Raw genomic sequence first — 20593 nt, 5'->3', positions numbered from 1 at the left:
GGTGTTGCTCAGTTACAGAGCAGTATAGCCCTGCTACTCACAGAGTTCAAATGCACTAAAGCAGTGACTCACAACCTGGGGTAAATGCGTTGCACAAAAGCATTACTTTCATCCACGACCACTTTCAACCTGTCATCCCTATTTGGGCATATCATTATAGTCAAAAATTGAAATATTTTTTCAAGAATGTTCAAAAAGTTACAAAAAAACGAAAAGTTGCGAAAATGCAACATGTTGCATCATGATGCGTTGAGAGCACGCACACATGTGGGGGGGGGTCTAAGCATTTTTCAGATTAAGAAGGGGTCTCCAAAGAATGCGATACAGCAGGCAAAATCTGCTCTCCATCATGGTGAACTGGCACTTTGGATTTTAACATCACATACCATAGGACAAGTCCCCAGGACTTTTTTTTGTTATCCTTTTAGCCTTAATGTCTGAATGTGCCTCGTGCTGTTTACATTTCTTTTCTTTTTTATAATATATATTTTTTATTAGGGAATTCAGTTTAGGTTTCACAGACTCATAATATATGCATGTACAGTTATATTTATATCCCCTTTTTTTTTTTGCAAAAAAAAAAAGCATCGTCTCTATATAAAACAAACAACCCAAAAAAAGAGAAAAAAATATATGTATATGTATATGTATATATATATATATATATATATATATGTATGTATATATGTATGTATATATACATATATATGTATATATATATATATATATATATATATATATATATATATGTGTATATATATATATATATGTAGTATATATATATGTATATATATGTATATGTTTAATCATACAGGTACTCACAGACTTGAAGTATAGTAGTAAAAATAGAAATGACTGGGGAGTGTGTACACTGTTGACAGAAATCAGTTAAATTCAGCAAAAAGATTAAAAGAAAGTTAAAGAAAAAGGAGGAAAAGAAGAGAAATGAGAGAGAAAGAGGGGAGGAGCAAGGGGAGGGGAAGGTAGGTAGGGTGGGGGGGGGGGACTCAGTCAGGGGGCAGAGTTTGTAGTGAGTTGAAATAAGTTTATAGGTAAGTAAGGGAAAACATAGCGTAATTGCCCGTTACGGAGTATTTGATCTTTTCCAACTTAATATAGGACATTACATCCCTGAGCCACATGGATGTGGATGGAGCTTTAGAGGATTTCCATAAAAGTAAAATACAGCGTCTCGCCAATAAAGATGTGAAAGCTAGTACATCTGATTGTATGGAATTGGTCCGAGTACCACAACCACTTGACCCCAAATATGGCTATTAGGGGGTTCCTATGTATTTCGAGACCCAGAACCTTGGACAGAGTATCGAAGTAGTCATTCCAAAATGTATTAAGTTTGGAGCAGAAATAAAACATATGACTCAGGTTACATGGTGAGGAGTGGCATCTTTCACATTGGTCTACTATGGATGGGAACATTTTGGATAGTCTAGTTTTGGAAAAGTGAACTCTGTGTAATACCTTAAACTGTAAAAGTTCTAGCCTTGCGCACAGTGTGCTTGATCTAATTTTGTATATTTCTTTGTCCCACCACTGGTCTCCAAAGTCTATTAGGTGTGCTTCCAGCTCCTCTTCCCAAGCTGTCCGGGCCTTAACTATAGGGTGATCGTCAAAGGTCATAAGTTTGTCGTATATTTTAGAGATAAGTGAATCCTGGTGGGGTTTAAATGTGAGAAAGTCGTCCCAACACTGTTTAGGAGGTAGAGGGGGGTAAGAAGGAAAAAGACCAGTAGCACTGTGTCTAACTTGAAAATAACGAAACAGATGTGATGTAGGTAGGTTATAATCTGAAGCTGTTTCAGATGTTTACATTTCTGACTAAATTTATCAATCAATCAATCTGTTCATTTTCATTTTTAGATTAACCATGCATAATAAAACTAAATCTATTTAGACCTGCAATAAATGAGCTTACAACTTTGTCTCAGCCTCTCTTCCTATAAAGAGGAAGGAAGAGCAGAGCTGAATTTACTAAAGAATTTAGAAAGAAATATATACTGCGCTCATAACATGGTGTAACATCTTTCTTACACGAACTAACTCTACCCCCCACACAACTTCTCCTCTCTGTCCCTTATATGTCTCTGTTTCATACAGCAGTGACTATTAGTTCATCGTGTATAGGTAGTACAGAAAAGTTATTCAGAAGAGGCAGAGCAGAGCCGTTCATCACAGCAGAGGATGGGGCCCAATCTGCCCTACGTACTCCTCTGTGAGTATATATTATTACTATTGGTGTATTGGACTTGTTTTTGAACCATTATAATGAAGGAATGCTGTACAACATCCTTCTGTTAAAGTTAAGCTGCTGAGGTTTAATACAGTAAAAGCATGTCAATTAATTTAATGTAGGATCTTGAACAATGTTTTGGCCTTGCTGTAGATGTATCATTTCCAGACTATTTTAATGTAGTATTTATAACAATAACAACCAAAATAGTAGACCATTACAACCGTGATGATGTAAGTAGAGACACCATAGCATCTGCTTCTAGTATGCCACAATTTTTCATTTTTGCCGAAAGGCATGGCGAGAGAGTATGTTTTGCACCCTGTCTGTCCGTCCGTCCGTCCGTGTGTCCTGTCCGTCCGCGAGCAGCTAATCTCCGGCACCGTTGGCCCGGTCGCTGTGAAACTGTGCACACACACTCCCTGGATGCCAATTCAGAACCTCTGCCCCACATTTTTCACATGGGCCTGTTATAGTGCCACCAGGAGGACGATTTGTGCAAAACCCATTTTCTGATGTTACTCCTACAGATTTTATCCAAACGTCGTGCAAAACGGTACACAGTATCTCCACAGTCATGTGATCAACACAGATCTGTCCGAATTCCCATATTCCATCCTCATTGGCTTCCATAGGTTGGCTTCCAAAGTTTGCAGGATTGGTCCGTTTTGAACAAAATGCCTCAAATTATGCACGCAGCGTGCGATTTCCGTGAAATTTCACACGTACATTCCCACTAGGCCGAGGAAGAAATGCCACACTTTTCACATTGGCCTGTTATAGTGCCACCAGCAGGTCTAATTTAGCAAAACACATTTTTGGAACGAAATGCCTCAAATCATGAATGCAGTGTCCGATTGCCATGAAAGGCCTAAGACTAAATGGCACCCTTGTCACATTGGCCTATTATAGCTTCACCAGGAGGCCACAATAATGTACCTGACCTGGCTCCGCCAGGACCTGTGCTCCGAGGAGCACTTTTTCTAGTTAAGCATTAGCAAATGATGATTATACGCAGCTACGTACAAGCTGCAAAATGTGTTGAATATCAGAATATTATTGCAAATTGTTTTACAATCTTTACCATTAACCACTTAAACCCTGTGGTTGTCAAATATTTTCATGTCAAGGACCCCCAAATTGATATGCATTAGGCCACGGAACCCCCATTTGTAAAGATTTAGTGCCAGACTATTGTCACACAGGTTTATTGTAAAGAAGTGGGTGAAATTATGTTTTGTGCAAAAGCTCCATTCACAGCTTTCAGAAGAGAGGGCAGAGATAGGGACAGCATGGGGAAGAACATTGGAAGAAACAGCCTATAGGTCAAGATTTAAGAAAGAAGGGAAGATTTGTCAACATTTTCCATCATTTTTTAAAAGCAGCAGAAAAATAAAATAGGGCTTAAAACTGTTTGTCATTTTGCTGGGGACCACCTGGAACCCCCTCAAGGACCCCTGGGTGTCCCTGGACCCCACTTTGAGAATCAATGCTATATACTTTGTTAAGTAGGGTCCCCCAGGGGTCTATGCTTGGTTCCCTCCTTTTCCCCTGCACACCAATCTCTTTGCCAAAAAAATAGCAGTCTTACAAGCTCACAACGTGCCACATTGCGCTGCATTTGCTGAGCTTGTAGATCTGCTATTTGTTTGAATGTTCACCTATTATGTCATGCCCGTCCATGTTTAGGGTGGTTAGGGTACTTTAGAATCCTGCAGATTTTACCCCCGGCCAAACAAAACCTGGATTAAAGTGGGCTAAAGTGCAAACTTTTTTATGACAAGGACCCCCAAACTGATTTGATATTTGTGCTATAGGGACCCCCAGAATAGAAGATTTGTGTTAAAAAAAAATCTTTTGGAATCTTCCAATACTTTCACGATTTAAAAGAAATAGCAGATGTACAAGTGTGCCACGCTGTGAGCTTGTATATCTGCTATTTTTGAACAGCCAAAGTGTAATATGTATAAAGTGGTTAAAATGATTGTGATGCTATATTAACACATTTTGCTGGGGACCCCATGGAACCCCCCAAGGACCCCTTGGGGTCCCCAGACCCCACTTTGAGAACCACTGCCTTAGGGTGTAAACTGGGCAAGCCCAGAATATACCCTGTGTATAAAGCAGGCTAACCCTAGGCTCAAACTTTAACCTAGACTTTAACCCAAGCCCACTTTAACCCTGGGTATAGTTCAGCAGGGGGATCATGTGGGCTGCTACACCTACAGTATGTATACTGTGGATGGAGGGAAGCTCACATCCACTGATGCTCTGGTCTGTCCACACAGCTCTCTGTAATGCTTAGTGGTTGAGGGCAGAGCAGTTCCAATGCAGTGATGTATCCAGTCAGTATGCTCTCAGTGGTGCTACTGTGGATATTTTTACCTTTATTTAACCAGGCAAGACAATTAAGAACAGATTTGTAATCACAATTGTAGCCTGGCAAAAGGCAAGGCCTTTTGAGGGAGAGGGGACATAGGTGCTAAAACTAAATCAGTCAGGTTAAAGGTCGTAGTATCTTGGGCCCCATGCACGCTCAACTTCTGCAGCTGCTTGAGGTGAAAGATGCGTTGCTGTGCATTTTTCAACGCCTGAGCAATATTGCTCAGCAATCCTGTCTATTTTGGTCAAGCGTAATTATGCCTGAAGACTATAAGGGAAAATGCAGATTTATCCTTAACTTGCAATTGTCTCATATGTTTTTCAGTGCTGAGTGGCTTCTTCTCCTATGGACATAGTCAAGGTGAAGATTGATTTTCTATCTACTGTATTCTCTTTATACTCAGTCACCATCATATTTCCACCTGTCACATATCTATGTCTATTTGTTTAGCCTTATACTTTCAAAAGGAATACACATTGTAAGTAAACAAAATAACATTCCTGTATTTTTTATTATTTTTTATAAACAACTAGTACTTAGTTATAAAGCAAAGCATCCCCTCATCAACAACATAACATAAAATAACCATAAACCCGACTCAGAATAAATAACATTTGTAGAGAGAAAGAAGACAAACATTTTTGATGTGTTTCACAAAGTGATGAGATGCACAGCACTGTGGTTGTACAGAGATGTGTCTTCCTGTCATTCAATGTTGTGGTCTCACTGCATAGTGTCAAACACTCACACGCACACTCACTCACTCACTCACTCACTCACTCACTCACTCACTCACTCTACTCTCACAGCTGTTTTGTTATTAATACATACTACAGAATCTCACTGCCAAGTCTAAAGACTGGAACATTATCTCCTAGTATTTGTCACACTGATACTGAATATGTGACAGGGCTTGTGAATGTAAGGTTACCTGTTTGAATGGGTTTGCTGGTTGACAAGAGATTAATTACACTTATAGGCCTAACATTTATCAACAATGAGGTCATTGGCAGCTACTTTCAGCAGCATGCGCGTCTACATATGAGCCATGGCACATCAAGTGGGTTGTGCATGTATAGTATTTTGTAAACCTTCACCACTTCTCTCTCTAGAATGTTGCAGTCCAATCCAAAAGTAGCCATAGTTAAGCCATAATACACCTTCAGGAGGCTGCAATTCGAAAATGGCCCCTGTCAAAGTCTTTGTATGTTTATTTTAGGGCATTTTCTAACCAGTTTTGAAAAAACGGTAGTCCTCAAAAGACGTAGTACCCAAGAAGTAGTACCCAAAGACTACTGTAAATATAGTATGATAAGACAATTCTATTTTCAGCCAGTTCAGGTTTTTAAAAGTTGCTTCAGATTTCTGCTCAGGCCAAACCCAGAGAACACTTCAACCAAAATAAATTCTACATTTCAGTTACAGGCACAAATCGGATTACAGGACATTATCAGAATGGACAAATTATTGCTTGATTAAGAGTTATTTGTTCTTTTGTTTTACTTGAGTCAACTGTATACATTAGTGTTGTTTAATTGGGAATACATAAAATACAGACGTTTGTTTTTCAGGGCGGAGTGTCTTCAACGTCAATGGACATGAAGGTGAAGAATGATTTTCTTTCTATTCTCTTAATTCACTCTGCCAAGGTCATATTCACACCTTTCACACATCTACATGTATGTCTATTTGTTTTACCTTATTTTTTGTAAAGAATGCATTCTCTCATCAATAACATAACATAAACAAACCATAAACACTTATTTTCAACATGCTGGCTATAATAATATTTATGGTTAGGTCAAATGACACAATCTAATTGGTTGAGAGCCATGGTATAATAACAATATAATGCAGCTATGAAGCATAATGCTGTACAGTTCTATATCAGTCCATGGCTCAGGACAGTTTTCAGTAGATGTAACATAAGGGCATTTGTGGGCACTGGCTCACACCGTGTGATGTGTCTCTGGCCCACAATGTGCCCACTGCCCACCCAGATCTCCGTGGTGCTAATCAAAGAGGAAGCACATTTGGATTGAATTGACCAGAACGGCACCTCATATTTGTAAAACAATACCAGTGCACTCGCAATCTTTAGCAAGCTAACACCATGGAAAACCCTGCAAACTATAACACCGTGACCAGACCTGCAAACTACTAACCACTATTCAAGTTGTTGCTCTGCTGTTGTTGTTAATGTACCTTGTTAATGTACTCGATGAGATGCACAACACTATGACACTTCACCCTTTTGTCGTCTTACTTCGTGATCTCACTGTTTTATTTCTCTTTCATCACACCTAAACCAACGGCTACGCTGAAATCAGGCACAACAAGTGTACTGACATCTAATAATGTGACCCTCACCTGTACTGTGGAAGACAGTACAGCGTCATGGAAGTTCTACTGGTACCGAGACAACAATCAAATGGCTGTGACAGATCAACCAACCTACACTTTCAGTCCCTCCAGTGTCTCAGACAGTGGAAGGCACAGGTGTCTAGGAATAAGAGTTGACCAACCATTCTACCTATATGACAGCAACACAGTTGATATCTCTGTCTCTGGTGAGTTATATGCAAACCACATCATCGCTGTTGGGCAGAAACCTTGTATCTCCATATTTGAACTTTTTATGTTTTTTCATAAATGAATGCCCTTCTTCATCAGTGTGGCACAAAAATAGTGAAAATAACCAATCTACAAGCTCACAACGAGTTGCAAACTTTTATTTTAAATATTTCTAAATAAATATATATTATAAATAATAATACAAAATGAACACTGTTGGACATACAAGGTTTCCACCCAACAGCAACAATATACACAAACACCTGTTATTTGTTCAGAGACAATGTTTGTGTAGTTGTGTAATTAAAATGTGCATTTAGTTTTAATGCACATTCATATGAAACAACTAGCCTGTAACACCTGTAATGTGTTCATAGACAGAAAATAATTATTTTTACTGTATTTTACCTAAAATTTCAGCTTTTAATTGTAAAAACACTTGTCAACTCTGTTAGTCACACGTTACTGTAGACTGAGTGGCCCACATATTCGAGAGTATATTTACAGTATACAGTATATTGTGATGTAAATATGTGTTTAAATATTCACATTTAAATAAATTGATGATGGGCCTTGCGGCCAGACAGGGGCCCCTGGTAGTCATGGGCCCTAGAAACTGACCCCATTGACCCGGTCCATAATCTGTCCATGGGTCTATTGTCATTAACTTAATTCAACCATTGTTCATGTGTGGCACACAGTGGCTAATTGGCTATCACTGCTGCCTCATAAGACTTGTTTTTCTGAGTGGAGATCATTATATTCTACTGATTTGGGTTGGTTTCCTCCTACAAAATATATTATTACATTAGGGACATACTCCTGCCAGTGTCTTGAATAAGGATGGCCTTTACAGTTGGAGCTGCAGGTGCTGCTCAGTGGCTGATATTAATCAACCATCCTAATAGTTAAGAGGATGATTTAAATACAGAGGATGAATTTCCTCGCAAGGACCAATTAAGTATGTGTGTGTTACTTCTACAGAGGCACCTGTGCCTGTTCTCAGCAGACAACCTGACTGGCCCCAGTTTTTCATTGGAGAGACTGTTATTCTGAAGTGTACGATGCAGGAAGGAAGTGCCTCTGACTGGAAGTACACATGGTGGAAGGGTAATGACAAGATGACCAGTGAAGAGCCTGAATACACTATACCAAGTAATTCTGAGAATCTCAGTAAATACACGTGTAGAGGTCAACGCAAGGGTGACCAACAATATTCCAAGGCCAGCAATACCATCACCATGTCATTCGAAGGTACAGTATGGTATACTCTGTTTAGCTTTGATACTGTATGTAAGTGAAAGATAACCACTTATGGACTTCTTGTCTGGAGTTTTTACTGCTAAAGAGTTGATAAAGAGAGTATAGAAACACAAGTGTAGTGGAGGGGGAGCACAGGGGAGCGATGCTCCCTCAGTCCTAAAAATAGGATTTTAGTTTTGGTCAATTTATTAACAACCCTAGCAATAGCATCCATATTCTGTGTGGAACAATAGACAAAAATAGCCGATCTACAAGCTCACAACACGTCGGTGCTGTGACACATTGTGAGCTTGTAGATCAGCTATTTTTGGATCAGCTACTAAGAGATTTAGTGTAGAGGGAAAAAAGTGGTATAGATGCACTGCCCCACTTCTAAAAGTAGCACTATCACCCCTAAAGACATTTATTATACTACACATAATGTCATCATCATCATCATGTTCAGGTTAAACTTTATTAGTTATATGTAGGTTAACATAAGGCCAGAGGTGTATTTTGTCTGTCGTTCTTTACTAGTTAAGAAGGCTTGCCACGTTTTAATTTCTTTGTGTAATATATATAATATAATATAATCATATCACTTTATTTAGATGTGTTTCAAGCTAGCTGTTTGGAGAAATTTGACAAATACTGAGGCTCAATAATGACACAGTTTTATTTAATTTCTCATAAATAACAGATACACCAAAGACTACACTGAAATCAGACAGAACAAGTGTACTGACATCAGATAGAGTGACCCTCACCTGTACTGTGGAAGACAGTACAGCTTCATGGAAGTTCTACTGGTTCAGAGACAACAGACAAGTGAAGGAGACAGATCAGTCAACCTACACATTCAGTCCCTCCAGTGTCTCAGAGAGTGGAAACTACGTGTGTCGAGGAGGGAGAGGAGACCAACCATACTACACACATGACAGCAACACAGTTTCTATCTCTGTCTCTGGTGAGTTATATACAAACTATATACTATAATATATTTGATTCCTATGAAACAACTAAAAATCAGAAGGTTTATGCAGCTTCCTACATTCACACCTGTTATTTGCTCAGAGACAATTCAACTTGTGGCGATTAGTGGAGCCTCGTCCGCTCACGCCCACTGATCCTATCAAGTTCACGATCATTCACATGTTAACGCCCAGTGTTTAGATTCGACCAGGCCATTCACTGTCTGGCCACACTTGACTTTCATCAGCAGTCTGGAGTTTTTACTGCTAAAGAGTTGATATAGAGAGTATAGAAACACGGATGTAGTGGAGGGGGAGCACAGGGGAGCGATGCTCCCTCACTCCTAAAAATAGGATTTTAGTTTTGGTCAATTGATTAACAACCCTAGCAATAGCATCCATATTCTGGGCGGAACAATAGACAAAAATAGCCAATCTACAAGCTCACAACACGTCAGTGCTGACACGTTGTGAGCTATTTTTGTTTGTGTAGAGGGAAAAACACGTTTTGAGCTTTTGGATCTATTTTCACTATTTTAAACATTTCTAAAAATAATTATAAATGAACGGTGTTGGACATACAAGGTCTCCACCCGACAGCAACGATACACAAACACCTGTTATCTGTTCAGAGACAATATTTTATCAATTATTATTTTTTTAATTTGGGCTTTGGTCAATTGATTAACCACTTGAACCCCAGCATCCTTATTCTGGGGGGGAACATTAGCCAAAAATAGCCGATCTACAAGCTCACAACACGTCAGTGCTGCGACACATTGTGAGCTTGTAGATCAGCTATTTTTGGTGAGATTTAGTGTAGAGGGAAAAAAGTCAAGTGGTATAGATGCACTGCCCCACTTCTAAAAGTAGCACTATCACCCTAAAGATATTTATTACACTACACATAATGTCATCATCATCATCATCATCATCATGTTCAGGTTCAACTTTATTAGTTATATGTACGTTAACATAAGGCCAGAGGGGTTTGTCTGTCGTTCTTTACTAGAAGAAGGCTTGCTACGTTTTCATTTCTTTGTGTAATATCACTTTATTTAGATGTGTTTCAATCCTAGCTGTTTGGAGAAATTGGAGAAATACTGAGGCTCAATAATGACAAAGTTTTATTTTATTTCTCATAAATAACAGATAGACCAAAGCCTACGCTGATATCAGACAGAACAAGTGTTCTGACATCAGATAGTGTGACCCTCACCTGTACTGTGGAAGACAGTACAGCTTCATGGAAGATCTACTGGTACAGAGACAGAGACAACAGACCACTGAAGGGGACAGATCAGTCAACCTACACATTCAGTCCCTCCAGTGTCTCAGAGACTGGAAACTACAAGTGTCTAGGAGGGAGAGGAAGCTACTACACATATTACAGCAACGATGTTCATATCTCTGTCTCTGGTGAGTTATATACAAACTATATATTATAATATGTTTGATTTATATGAGACACTATTTAGTTGTATAATTAAAATAATTACACAACTGAATAATGTGTTTCCTTAGCACTGCCGCCTAGTAGAAAGAGTGTGAGTTTCCTCCTACATGTTACAGTAGGATACTCCTGGTGTCCATATGCTGCTTAGTTGCTGCTATTAACCATTAACCGTCCTAATAGTTAGAAGGATGGGTTAAATACAGGATCAATGAAGTAACTTAACTACGTGTGTTTCTTCTACAGAACGAGCTGTGGCTGTTCTCAGCAGACAACCTGACTGGCCTCAGTTTTTCATTGGAGAGACTGTTATTCTGAAGTGTACGATGCAGGAAGGAAGTGCCTCTGACTGGGAGTACACATGGTGGAAGGATAATAACGAGATATCCAATAAATATCCTGAATACAGTTTAAGTCCTTCTCAGACATCCAGTGGTGAATACCAGTGTAGAGGTCAACGCAAGCGTGACCAACAAGATTCCAAGTTCAGCAATACCATCACTGTGTCTTTTAAAGGTATGCTATGGTATACTCTTGACTTTCTGCAGTCTGGAGGTCCTACTGCTAAAGAGTAGATAGAAATATTGATATAAAGACATTTATTTCATAACACATGATCAGTGGTGATCATCATCATAATCATCATCATCATCAATAACAGTTTTTCTATCCGTTGTTCAGCCTCCAGACAGACAGTAGAATGAAAGAAATATCAACTCCTACGAGAGACATATTGTATAGTGTATATCATGCCCAGGCATGTAGTTGTTAAGTCGGTATACTCTAATTTTGCCAAAATATTTCAAGGTGGCCTGTAAAGGAAGAGCACTCTGTGTTAAAAGTCTCACAAACAGTGATATTTGTTTTTGTTTATTTATTTTTTAACTTTAGAAATGTATTGTTCTGAATGACCAACTAAGCAGAGCGAGTTCAGCCACTGTTCATGAATACATGATGTATATTTTAATGTACATCATGTTTTAATGTGAAATTTGCAATTTATAAGCAGCAATTGGATTAGCCGCTTTGTGTAATCCTTGTATCTCCATATTTCAACTTTTTCATGTTTTCTCGTGAATTAATGCCCTACTTCATTATACAAGAGTGTCGCACAAAAGCAGTGAAAATATTCGATCAAGTTCACAACACGTAGCGATATATTTATATTATATATTTTTATATATGTTTTAAATAATACTAAAAAACTAACGGTGTTGGACTCAACAGTAATGATATACTATCATTTGTTTCATTCTTATGAAACAACTAACATTCAAATGTTTAAGCAGCTTCCTATATTCATATTATATATATATTCCTATATAGTTTTTCCTACATTTTCATTTATTTGTGTAATATCCCTTTTTTCTGAGATGTTTTTCAATCCTAGCTGTTGGAGAAATACTGAGGCTTAATAGTGACACCGTTTTATTCTATTTCTCTGTCATAAATAACAGATAAACCAACGACTACGCTGATATCCGACACAACAAGTGTTCTGACATCTAATAGAGTGACTCTCACCTGTACTGTGGAAGACAGTACAGCTTCATGGAAGATCTACTGGTACAGAGACAACCTACAGTCTGAACCACTGGCTGTGAGAGATCAGTCAACCTACACATTCAGACCTTCCAGTGTCTCAGAGAGTGGAAGCTACATGTGTCGAGGAGGGAGAGGAGACCCATCATACTACACATATCCCAGCAACCCAGTTTCTATCTCTGTCTCTGGTGGTGAGTTATAGACAAACTATATACTATAATTTGTTTGATTTTCATGAAACAACTAAGAATGAAAAGGTTTCCTGCATACACCTATTATTTGTACAGAGAAAATATTTTACCTATTGTAAGATTTCAGCTTTCAGATGTGTAATTAGTTACAATGTGCATTTAGTTGTAAATGAAAAACATAGAATATTTTGTGGTATCACTCATTAGACTTAATATATCTCTGCTGTCCGGCAGCAACCAGCTAACTCCAAAATGAGTTAGGAGGTTTTGTTCATCATTGATAAGAACAGCTAAATGGACCTCCAAGCTCAAAATGAGGTTTGAGGTCAAAAGCGGGTGGAGCCTGGAGTCAGCTAAACCAGCTAACTCCACCCCTCTTTGGTGAACTTAGCTGGTTTAGCAGAAAGTTTGAGGATCCAATGGAGTTAGCTGGTTTTGTCAGAAGCGCTTTTTAATACTTTTAATTGGTTCAATAATTTTGTAATCAACACACAGACGTAAAGGGTGTTCAATGGCCATGATTTATGGGAAAAAAAATGCAAAAGCGGAACAATTTAGTTAAGGATATTAGAGTTTAATATATTAAGTGATGACCATGTCTCCTGTCATGAACTGAATTTAAACATTGTTCTTCTGTATGTGGCACAGTGGCTAATTGGTTATCACTAGCAACAGTGTGGAGTTTACATGTTCTCCACACGTCAGGTTTATTCCTACAAAAAAAGATCTAGGCTACTACATGTTAGGGACATACATTCTGCCAGCTGCTCTTGACCAAGGGTGACCTTAGAGTTGGAGCTGGTGTCTAGATGCTAGTTGCTGCTATTAACCATTAACCATCCTAATAGTTAGAAGGATGGGTTAAATACAGAGGATGCACTTCCCCACAAGGATCAATAAAGTATTACTAAACTTAACTATGTGTGTTACTTCTACAGAGGCACCTGTGCCTGTTCTCAGCAGACAACCTGACTGGCCTCAGTTTTTCATTGGAGAGACTGTTATTCTGAAGTGTACGATACAGGAAGGAAGTGCTTCTGACTGGGAGTACACATGGTGGAAGGATAAATATACCCGTGTCAAGACGTCCAGTGAAGAACCTGAATACACTTTAAGTCCTTCTCAGACATCCAGTGGTGAATACCAGTGTAGAGGTCAACGCAAGCATGACCAACAAGATTCCAAGTTCAGCAATCCCATCACTGTGTCTTTTAAAGGTAGGCTATGGTATACTCTTGACTTTCATCTTCAGTCTGGAGGTTTTACTTCTAAAGAGTAGATAGAGATTGTGATAGAAAATCATGTATAACATAACACATGACCAGTATGCCTCGTTCAGCCTCCAGACATACAGTATAATATGTATATGGTTGACCGGTGCCCCTCAGGGCTCTATACTAGTGATCAACAAGCTCACAACACGTCGCAGCGCGATGTGACGTGTTGTGTGTGTGTGTGTGTGTGTGTGTGTGTGTGTGTGTGTGTGTGTGTGTGTGTGTGTGTGTGTGTGTGTGCGTGTGTGCGTGTGCGTGTGTGCACGCATGCACGCACATGTGCTTGTGCTTGTGTAGCCTGTGTGTCGCTGCAGAGCGAAAAAAAATTGCATTATGCAAAGACAAGAACAGTCATAGGAAAACATGTAGACGTGAAAAAGAAAAGTTTATGTACATTATTGTCTTTTGTGCAGCCTCCAGGTCTTGCATGGAAATCATGCAACATTAGACATAATGTCATGTCAGACAGCACCATGTTTTTAATCCAGATAAATGTTTTTTCCAACAGTCAAACCCCAGTCTGTTCTGAGATTGTCTCCTCCATGGTTGAGTCCTGGAGCCTCAGTGACTCTGAGCTGTGAAGTTAAAGAATCATCTGCAGACTGGAGGTTCTACTGGTACAGAGCTGTTCCTCAACCATCACACAACTCCTACACTTATGAGCTCTTACCTGGTAGCCTCAATGGGACTGTAGAGGCTTCCTACATCATTCATGATCCTACAGGCACAGGAGGATATGTGTGTAAAGCTGGGAGAGGAGACCCCGTTTATTACACTAGGAACAGTGAACCTCAGTTTGTGTGGTCTGGTGGTGAGTGTGACTCATAATTCATCATTTTTCATTCTTCTTCCCCCTACATGACAGCCCCACTGACTGACTGACTGACTGACTGACTGACTGACTGACTGACTGACTGACTGACTGACTGACTGACTGACTGACACATTATCTCATCTTGTTCTCACTATTCTTGCATTTAGTTCAATATTGGTCATTGTAACACTGCTCTTTGTTTGACGTCTGCTCTGATCCTGTGTTGTGTTCTAGATGTTCATTCTTCAGCTTCTCTCACAGTGAGTTCTAACAGAACTCAGAACTTCTACTCTGAGTCTGTCTCACTGAGCTGTGAGGGAAACTCTACTGAATGGAAAATGAAGAGGCACCAACTGGAGTCTTCATCTGAAATATATATGACTGGATCTACATGGACCAAACCCTTATATCCAAGTGACAGTGGAGTGTACTGGTGTGAGTCTGGACTGGGAGAGTACAGCAATGCTGTCAACATTACAGTACTTGAGTATTGTGAGTCCAGTCACTTAATTCATTACCTAAAAATACTGCAGCATTCCATCAAGTCATTATAAAAGCGTGCTTTTGTTTGAACCTAACATGGACTATTTATTAACCTGTTTACTGTTTTACAGCTGGTTCTGTCATCCTGGTGAGTCCTGTTCACCCTGTGACTGAGGGACATTCTGTGACTCTTCAATGCAAACACAGAACAGTCTCATCCCTCTCCAATGTGGACTTCTATAGAAATAAAGAACTGGTCCAAAATAAAACCAGTGGAGAGATGATCATACCTGCTGTCTCTAAGTCTGATGAGGGCTTCTACAAGTGTAAATGTTCTAGAGGAGAATCACCACAGAGCTGGATGGCAGTGAGATGTGAGTTTACAGTTTTGTTTTTCATGTATTTAAAAAATATGCTAATATTGCACTTGACACATCTACTTAGTACATTTCTTTATCATAATTCTGTGGTACATGCAGTGGTGGAGAGCAACTAAAGTATACATTTGCTTGAGTGCTGTACTTAAGAAAATGTATTTGGGTATTTGAGTATTTGGTTGTTTTTAAGCACATGACTTTCACTCCGCTACATTTCAAATAGAAATATTGTATTTTTGACTCCACTACATTTCTAGGAAAGGACTCTTGGAACCCAAACTTACAAAATATATTTTGAATTAACCACTTAAGCCTTTCAAATATAGTGAAATATACCAGATCTTCAAGCTCACAACACGTCACTGTGCGATGCGTTGTAGAGGTTGTAGATCTGCTATCTTATATCTATCTATAAGACATGACAGTGGTCTCCCAGACTTATATCAGTCAATGATTCACAATTTCTTGAAGCAGTTACATGCTAAAATGAGTTGCTAATATTATTAATCTATTTCCAATGCTATTTTCATTGTCATCATAGTGTCTCAACCTGTGGAACAGAGTTCTCTACATGTAGTGGGGCTGATTGTAGGACTGATTGTTGTGATTCTACTGACCATCTTACTGCTCCTGCTGTGTCGATACAGAACATTCAAAGGTCAGAACTACTCGAATATTGATTATCTTTTTGTTTACAGTATGTTGTGGCACTGAACAGCAGAGGACTGCATTTAGGCATCTGCTAAATGCCTAAATTGTAGGACTGATTTAACATATTTTGTTCTTTCTTCTTTTTTTTTACAGATCAATGTTGTGCCAGGTAGGTACATCGCTCTGTTCTAGGCAGGCCTGGAATTTCATCTTTTTAGGAGCAAAAACACTTGGTCTTTGGTATTGTAATTTTTTGACACTATTCACAATGGCCAAATGGGCAGGAAGGCCATCACATAAAAACAATGATTTCAATCCACTGAAATAATGAACTGAATTTAAGGGTTAAGGATGATTTAACACAGTACAACTCAGTGAAATAAATAAGCTGTTTATTTCCCAAAATAATGTAGTGATATTTACAAATAACCAATATTTGCAAACTCCCGAGTCAAAAGTCCTGCACCAATTAGAGTCACTGGACTGGTTTGAAGACTGGGATGGGGAGTCAGGAGAGTTAAGAGCTTAACAAAAGACATGTTGTCTAAAAATGTATTGACAGGAAAGACACAGAGGAGAAAAGGTGAAATCAGCTGGGACAGTGAAGCTGGAGCACTAAGGCCACTGTGGCCTCAGGGCATATTTGGGGGGGGGGGTGCATGAGGCGAAACTAAGGGCCTTCTTGACCTCCATGAAATCCCTGCCCTAGGTCTAGGGCTAACACTAGTGGCTGCTGGGAGATTACATCTCGTTTATACTTTGTTTCTGATAGATAAGTATATTTTAATTACAGACTCATTCAGTCTCAGGGAACCAATCAGGTCTCAGCTACAGACCAGAGGACCAATCAGAATGTGGCTCCTGATGCTGTGTACAGCTCACTGCAACACGGTCAGTCTTTGAACCAATCATGTTCTAACAAGTTCTGCTCAGAAGGACATTTTGGTTCTAATTTGAATTTAAATTAGTTAAACATTAAACAATGATTGTCTGTTTTGGAAGTACATTACAAGTCTGTCCGTTTGTTTGTGTTTGTCTTTTTTTTTTTTAAACTAAATCGAAACCATGTTTTAAATAAAACATTAAATAAGAACTACATTAATGCTTATTTGTTTACATTCAGCCGACACAAGTGTCTATGACGTAATCAACCACCCTGTCTATGGAAATGGTACAGTATATACTTTTTGAAGATCCAATCCAATGATTTAAATGCACTAAACAAAAAATGTTTGGCCTGTACTGAATGTTTTCGGTTTGATCCCTAGACTTAGGATGTTGTACATAACAGAGAAGATCATTTTTGCCGACATACATTTCTGATCGCTTCCTATAGGTCTAGAATCTAAATCCTTTCTCTTCCCTCTAATTGTAATTATGTTTACAACTAGGAGGATTTGTCAATATTTTCACAATAGCAGCAGTTATAACGTTTTGAAAAAGTTTACATTAACAAACCTGTAAAAAAAAGAATACAACAATATTTAATGGACTGCATCTTTAAGTATTCTCATCATGCCATACTGTTCCAAAATTACAACACTGATTAGTATCATCAGAGTCCACAATTATGGATATTTTGAGGCCAAGTGCTTATTGAGGGAATTTCAAATGAGCAGAAATATCTGTGATATGGAATGAAAACTGAACTCAATGAATAACAAAACTCTGACCACTCTGACTGAGAGGCAAATACAGTTTTTCATATTACAGTTAAGGAAAGGCAGTAAAGATGACACAACATATTATCTGTCATGTTTAATGACATATTGATCCTATTTTAAATTATACTGTCACTTTGTTTCAGCTCCTTAGAGACAGGACAACCCCACAACACCACACACCTGGATAAAGTCAAATGTGACTAATACAGTATATTCTGTGTAAGTGCAATATACTGTAAAACTCTAGGCTAATTCATGTATTTTGATGTTGTTAATTTAAAGGTAGGGTAAGTGATATTTTTTGGTTAAAACAAAAAGTATTTTGTTAAAATGTTAAAACACTATATTCTGATAGTAATCATTGCTGTAGAGTGTTTGTTCAGTAAAAGGAGTCTCCCTGTCTCTCCAGCTCTTTAATAAACAGAAAATACATTTTCCGGTAGGTGTCAAAATCTCAGCCAATCAGGAGAAAGTACCCATTTAAGCTTAATTTGTATAGTGTTCCAGTTCCAATTTTGCCTGCTCATTTCTTAGTGTCATCACTTCCAATTTCACTTGTTTAATCTGTATCCTGATTGAGTTCTCTGCCCTGGTTGGATAAAATTGGAAATGAAACTGAAACTGAAACGAAAATGCATTTTCTGTTTAATAAAGAGGTGGAAAGACAAGGAGACTCCTGTTACTGAACAAACACTCTATAGCAATGAGTACTATCAGAATATAGAGCTATTTAACACTTATTTTAACCAATGCAAATCACTTACCCTACCTTTAAGTTGCTTAGATTGCAGTGCCAATTTGTCAATGCCTAAACAGTATTGTTTTTCAGCTGGCCCTTTAATTAATTGTTATATTAGACATGCATTTGAGAAGCCAAAATAAATGATCTTATAACGTTTTATTCTTATTTTTATATATATTTTTTTTATTATGAGTGTTACAAAGCCACAAACTGATTTGCTTGTTAGTATTATTATTTTGATTGACTGTTTGCTCTTTATATGCTTCCCCATTATATATTATAATAGTGTTATACTAGATAGGACTGATGAAATCAATTTACTGCATGATTGTTTGTCTGTCATTAAGAACTGGATGGCCAGCAACTTTCTACAACTAAATGCAGAAAAAAAGTCCTAATTATTGCTCCAGATAAGATTGCTGCAAATGTTGCCAACTGTATTAGATACCTAAACCCAAATGTGTGTTCAAATCTCAGAGACATTTGCATTATATTTGATTAACACTTTACCTGCCAATCACGAGTATAACCGTTGATGAAAAATACACCCGTTTACTGCCATCCACGAGTATAACCGTTTTTTTTGTCTTTTTTTTTTTCAATTTATCCACACAGAACCAGAGATATCACGATCCAAAGATTTCTAGCTCCATTCACTCCTTGGTTAACTTATTACTTTAAAATCCTGTATCTCGGCTCCTGTGTAAAAAAAATTTAAACACTGGCACTGGGGGAAGTAAAATATAAAAAAACCCTCTGGCAGGGAATGTGTTTTTAGATAAGCTTTTAGATAAGGCTATTCAAATAGCTCTTTGTGATTTCATTCTTTGTGATTACAGCTCTTTGTGTTGTGATATGTCTTGTATTGTGATTTCCTTGAACTCATATTGGTTGATTGGTTAAATGGCGATTGTTTAATTTTGTCTTTTGATTTTATTATTGATATTTTCTTCTGCTCTTAAACTTGTAAAGCACTCTGTGACTGTCAATGTCTGTGAAAGATGCTCTACAAATAAAATGTACTTACCTAATTAGAGTACGTAATGTAATTGTTAGATTAGACACTTTGAGAAGCCAGAACACTTTTTTGTCAATGAGATTAATTCTGTTTTTACATTAAACACAGGCATATTTTTTTCCATAAATATACATAAAGTAGGTTGAATACAATCAGTTACTCATTTGTCTTTTAAAAGTATTTTTTTCCCTAAAATCCTTTGACACCTGTGCCATTCCAGGTCCACAAAGTTATTATGGATTCTTCATAAAATTAAGAGAGTTATAGTTAGTTATATGATATTATAGGTACTGGAACAGCACTTGTACAGCTTTTTGCACACAGCCATGTTTAGTGACATTATAGGCCTTACCAGCATAGCAGATGCCGTAATGTGTTTGTTTTGACGCCCACACTGCATTTATGTAAAGATTTTCAATGGCAGAAACCTCAAGATTCACGATTGCTTTATTTGTCTTTAAAAAAAAAAAAAGCAGAATCAGAAAAAAACGAGATTATGTTTCTCCTAAAAAGACAGCAACAATTCCTAAAATAAGAAATAAATAGTGACAAAAAAACAAGCATAACCAGATAAAAACAGTATAAAAAACAGAAATGCATGGAGTAAAGTTCTTCTGTAGAGTTCATCTCATCTAATGCATAGCTCACTTGTCTCATCATTACTTTTATAAGAGTTCAATAATGCTTGTTCAAACCCTCTCATGAAAATGCGTCAGGGGAAACATCACTTCTCTCTCTTGGTAGGCCTACTTCCCTATTAAGAAACACATACAATCTCCAGATCTCTGAATAGGTTTTCAGATGTACTGGTGGCTCTGTGACATCATTTTCTTAGCAGTTTTCAAATTTGGCAACAAATTATTCAGCAACACACAACTTAACCCAGAACTGACAGCTGGTGACAGATGATGGGAAAGACTTAATTACTGCATTATTTCTGCCATTATTGTAATGTTTGTTGAG

The 20593-nt window shown here is 38.1% G+C and overlaps 2 protein-coding genes across 2 annotated transcripts in view; both read left to right on the top strand.

The window, feature by feature from the left end:
• Window positions 1–20593, top strand: part of LOC308104118 (Fc receptor-like protein 5) — a 99687-nt gene that overhangs the window by 25010 nt on the left and 54084 nt on the right. The window lies entirely within an intron of this gene.
• On the top strand, window positions 14594–18021 carry LOC308104341 (uncharacterized protein; the record flags this gene model as incomplete). Its single annotated transcript, XM_080454757.1, has 7 exons — window positions 14594–14692; window positions 14930–14955; window positions 15386–15552; window positions 16097–16213; window positions 16360–16375; window positions 17000–17097; window positions 18014–18021. The coding sequence occupies 7 exons, from the start codon at window positions 14594–14596 to the stop codon at window positions 18019–18021; spliced, it is 531 nt and encodes a 176-aa protein (XP_080310883.1).

The sequence above is a fragment of the Gymnoscopelus braueri genome (assembly GCF_963280865.1).
Source record: "Gymnoscopelus braueri genome assembly, chromosome: 17".
Taxonomy (NCBI): domain Eukaryota; kingdom Metazoa; phylum Chordata; class Actinopteri; order Myctophiformes; family Myctophidae; genus Gymnoscopelus; species Gymnoscopelus braueri.
The sequence above is the reverse complement of the archived record's forward strand: the minus strand, read 5'-3'. Positions and strand labels throughout refer to the sequence as shown.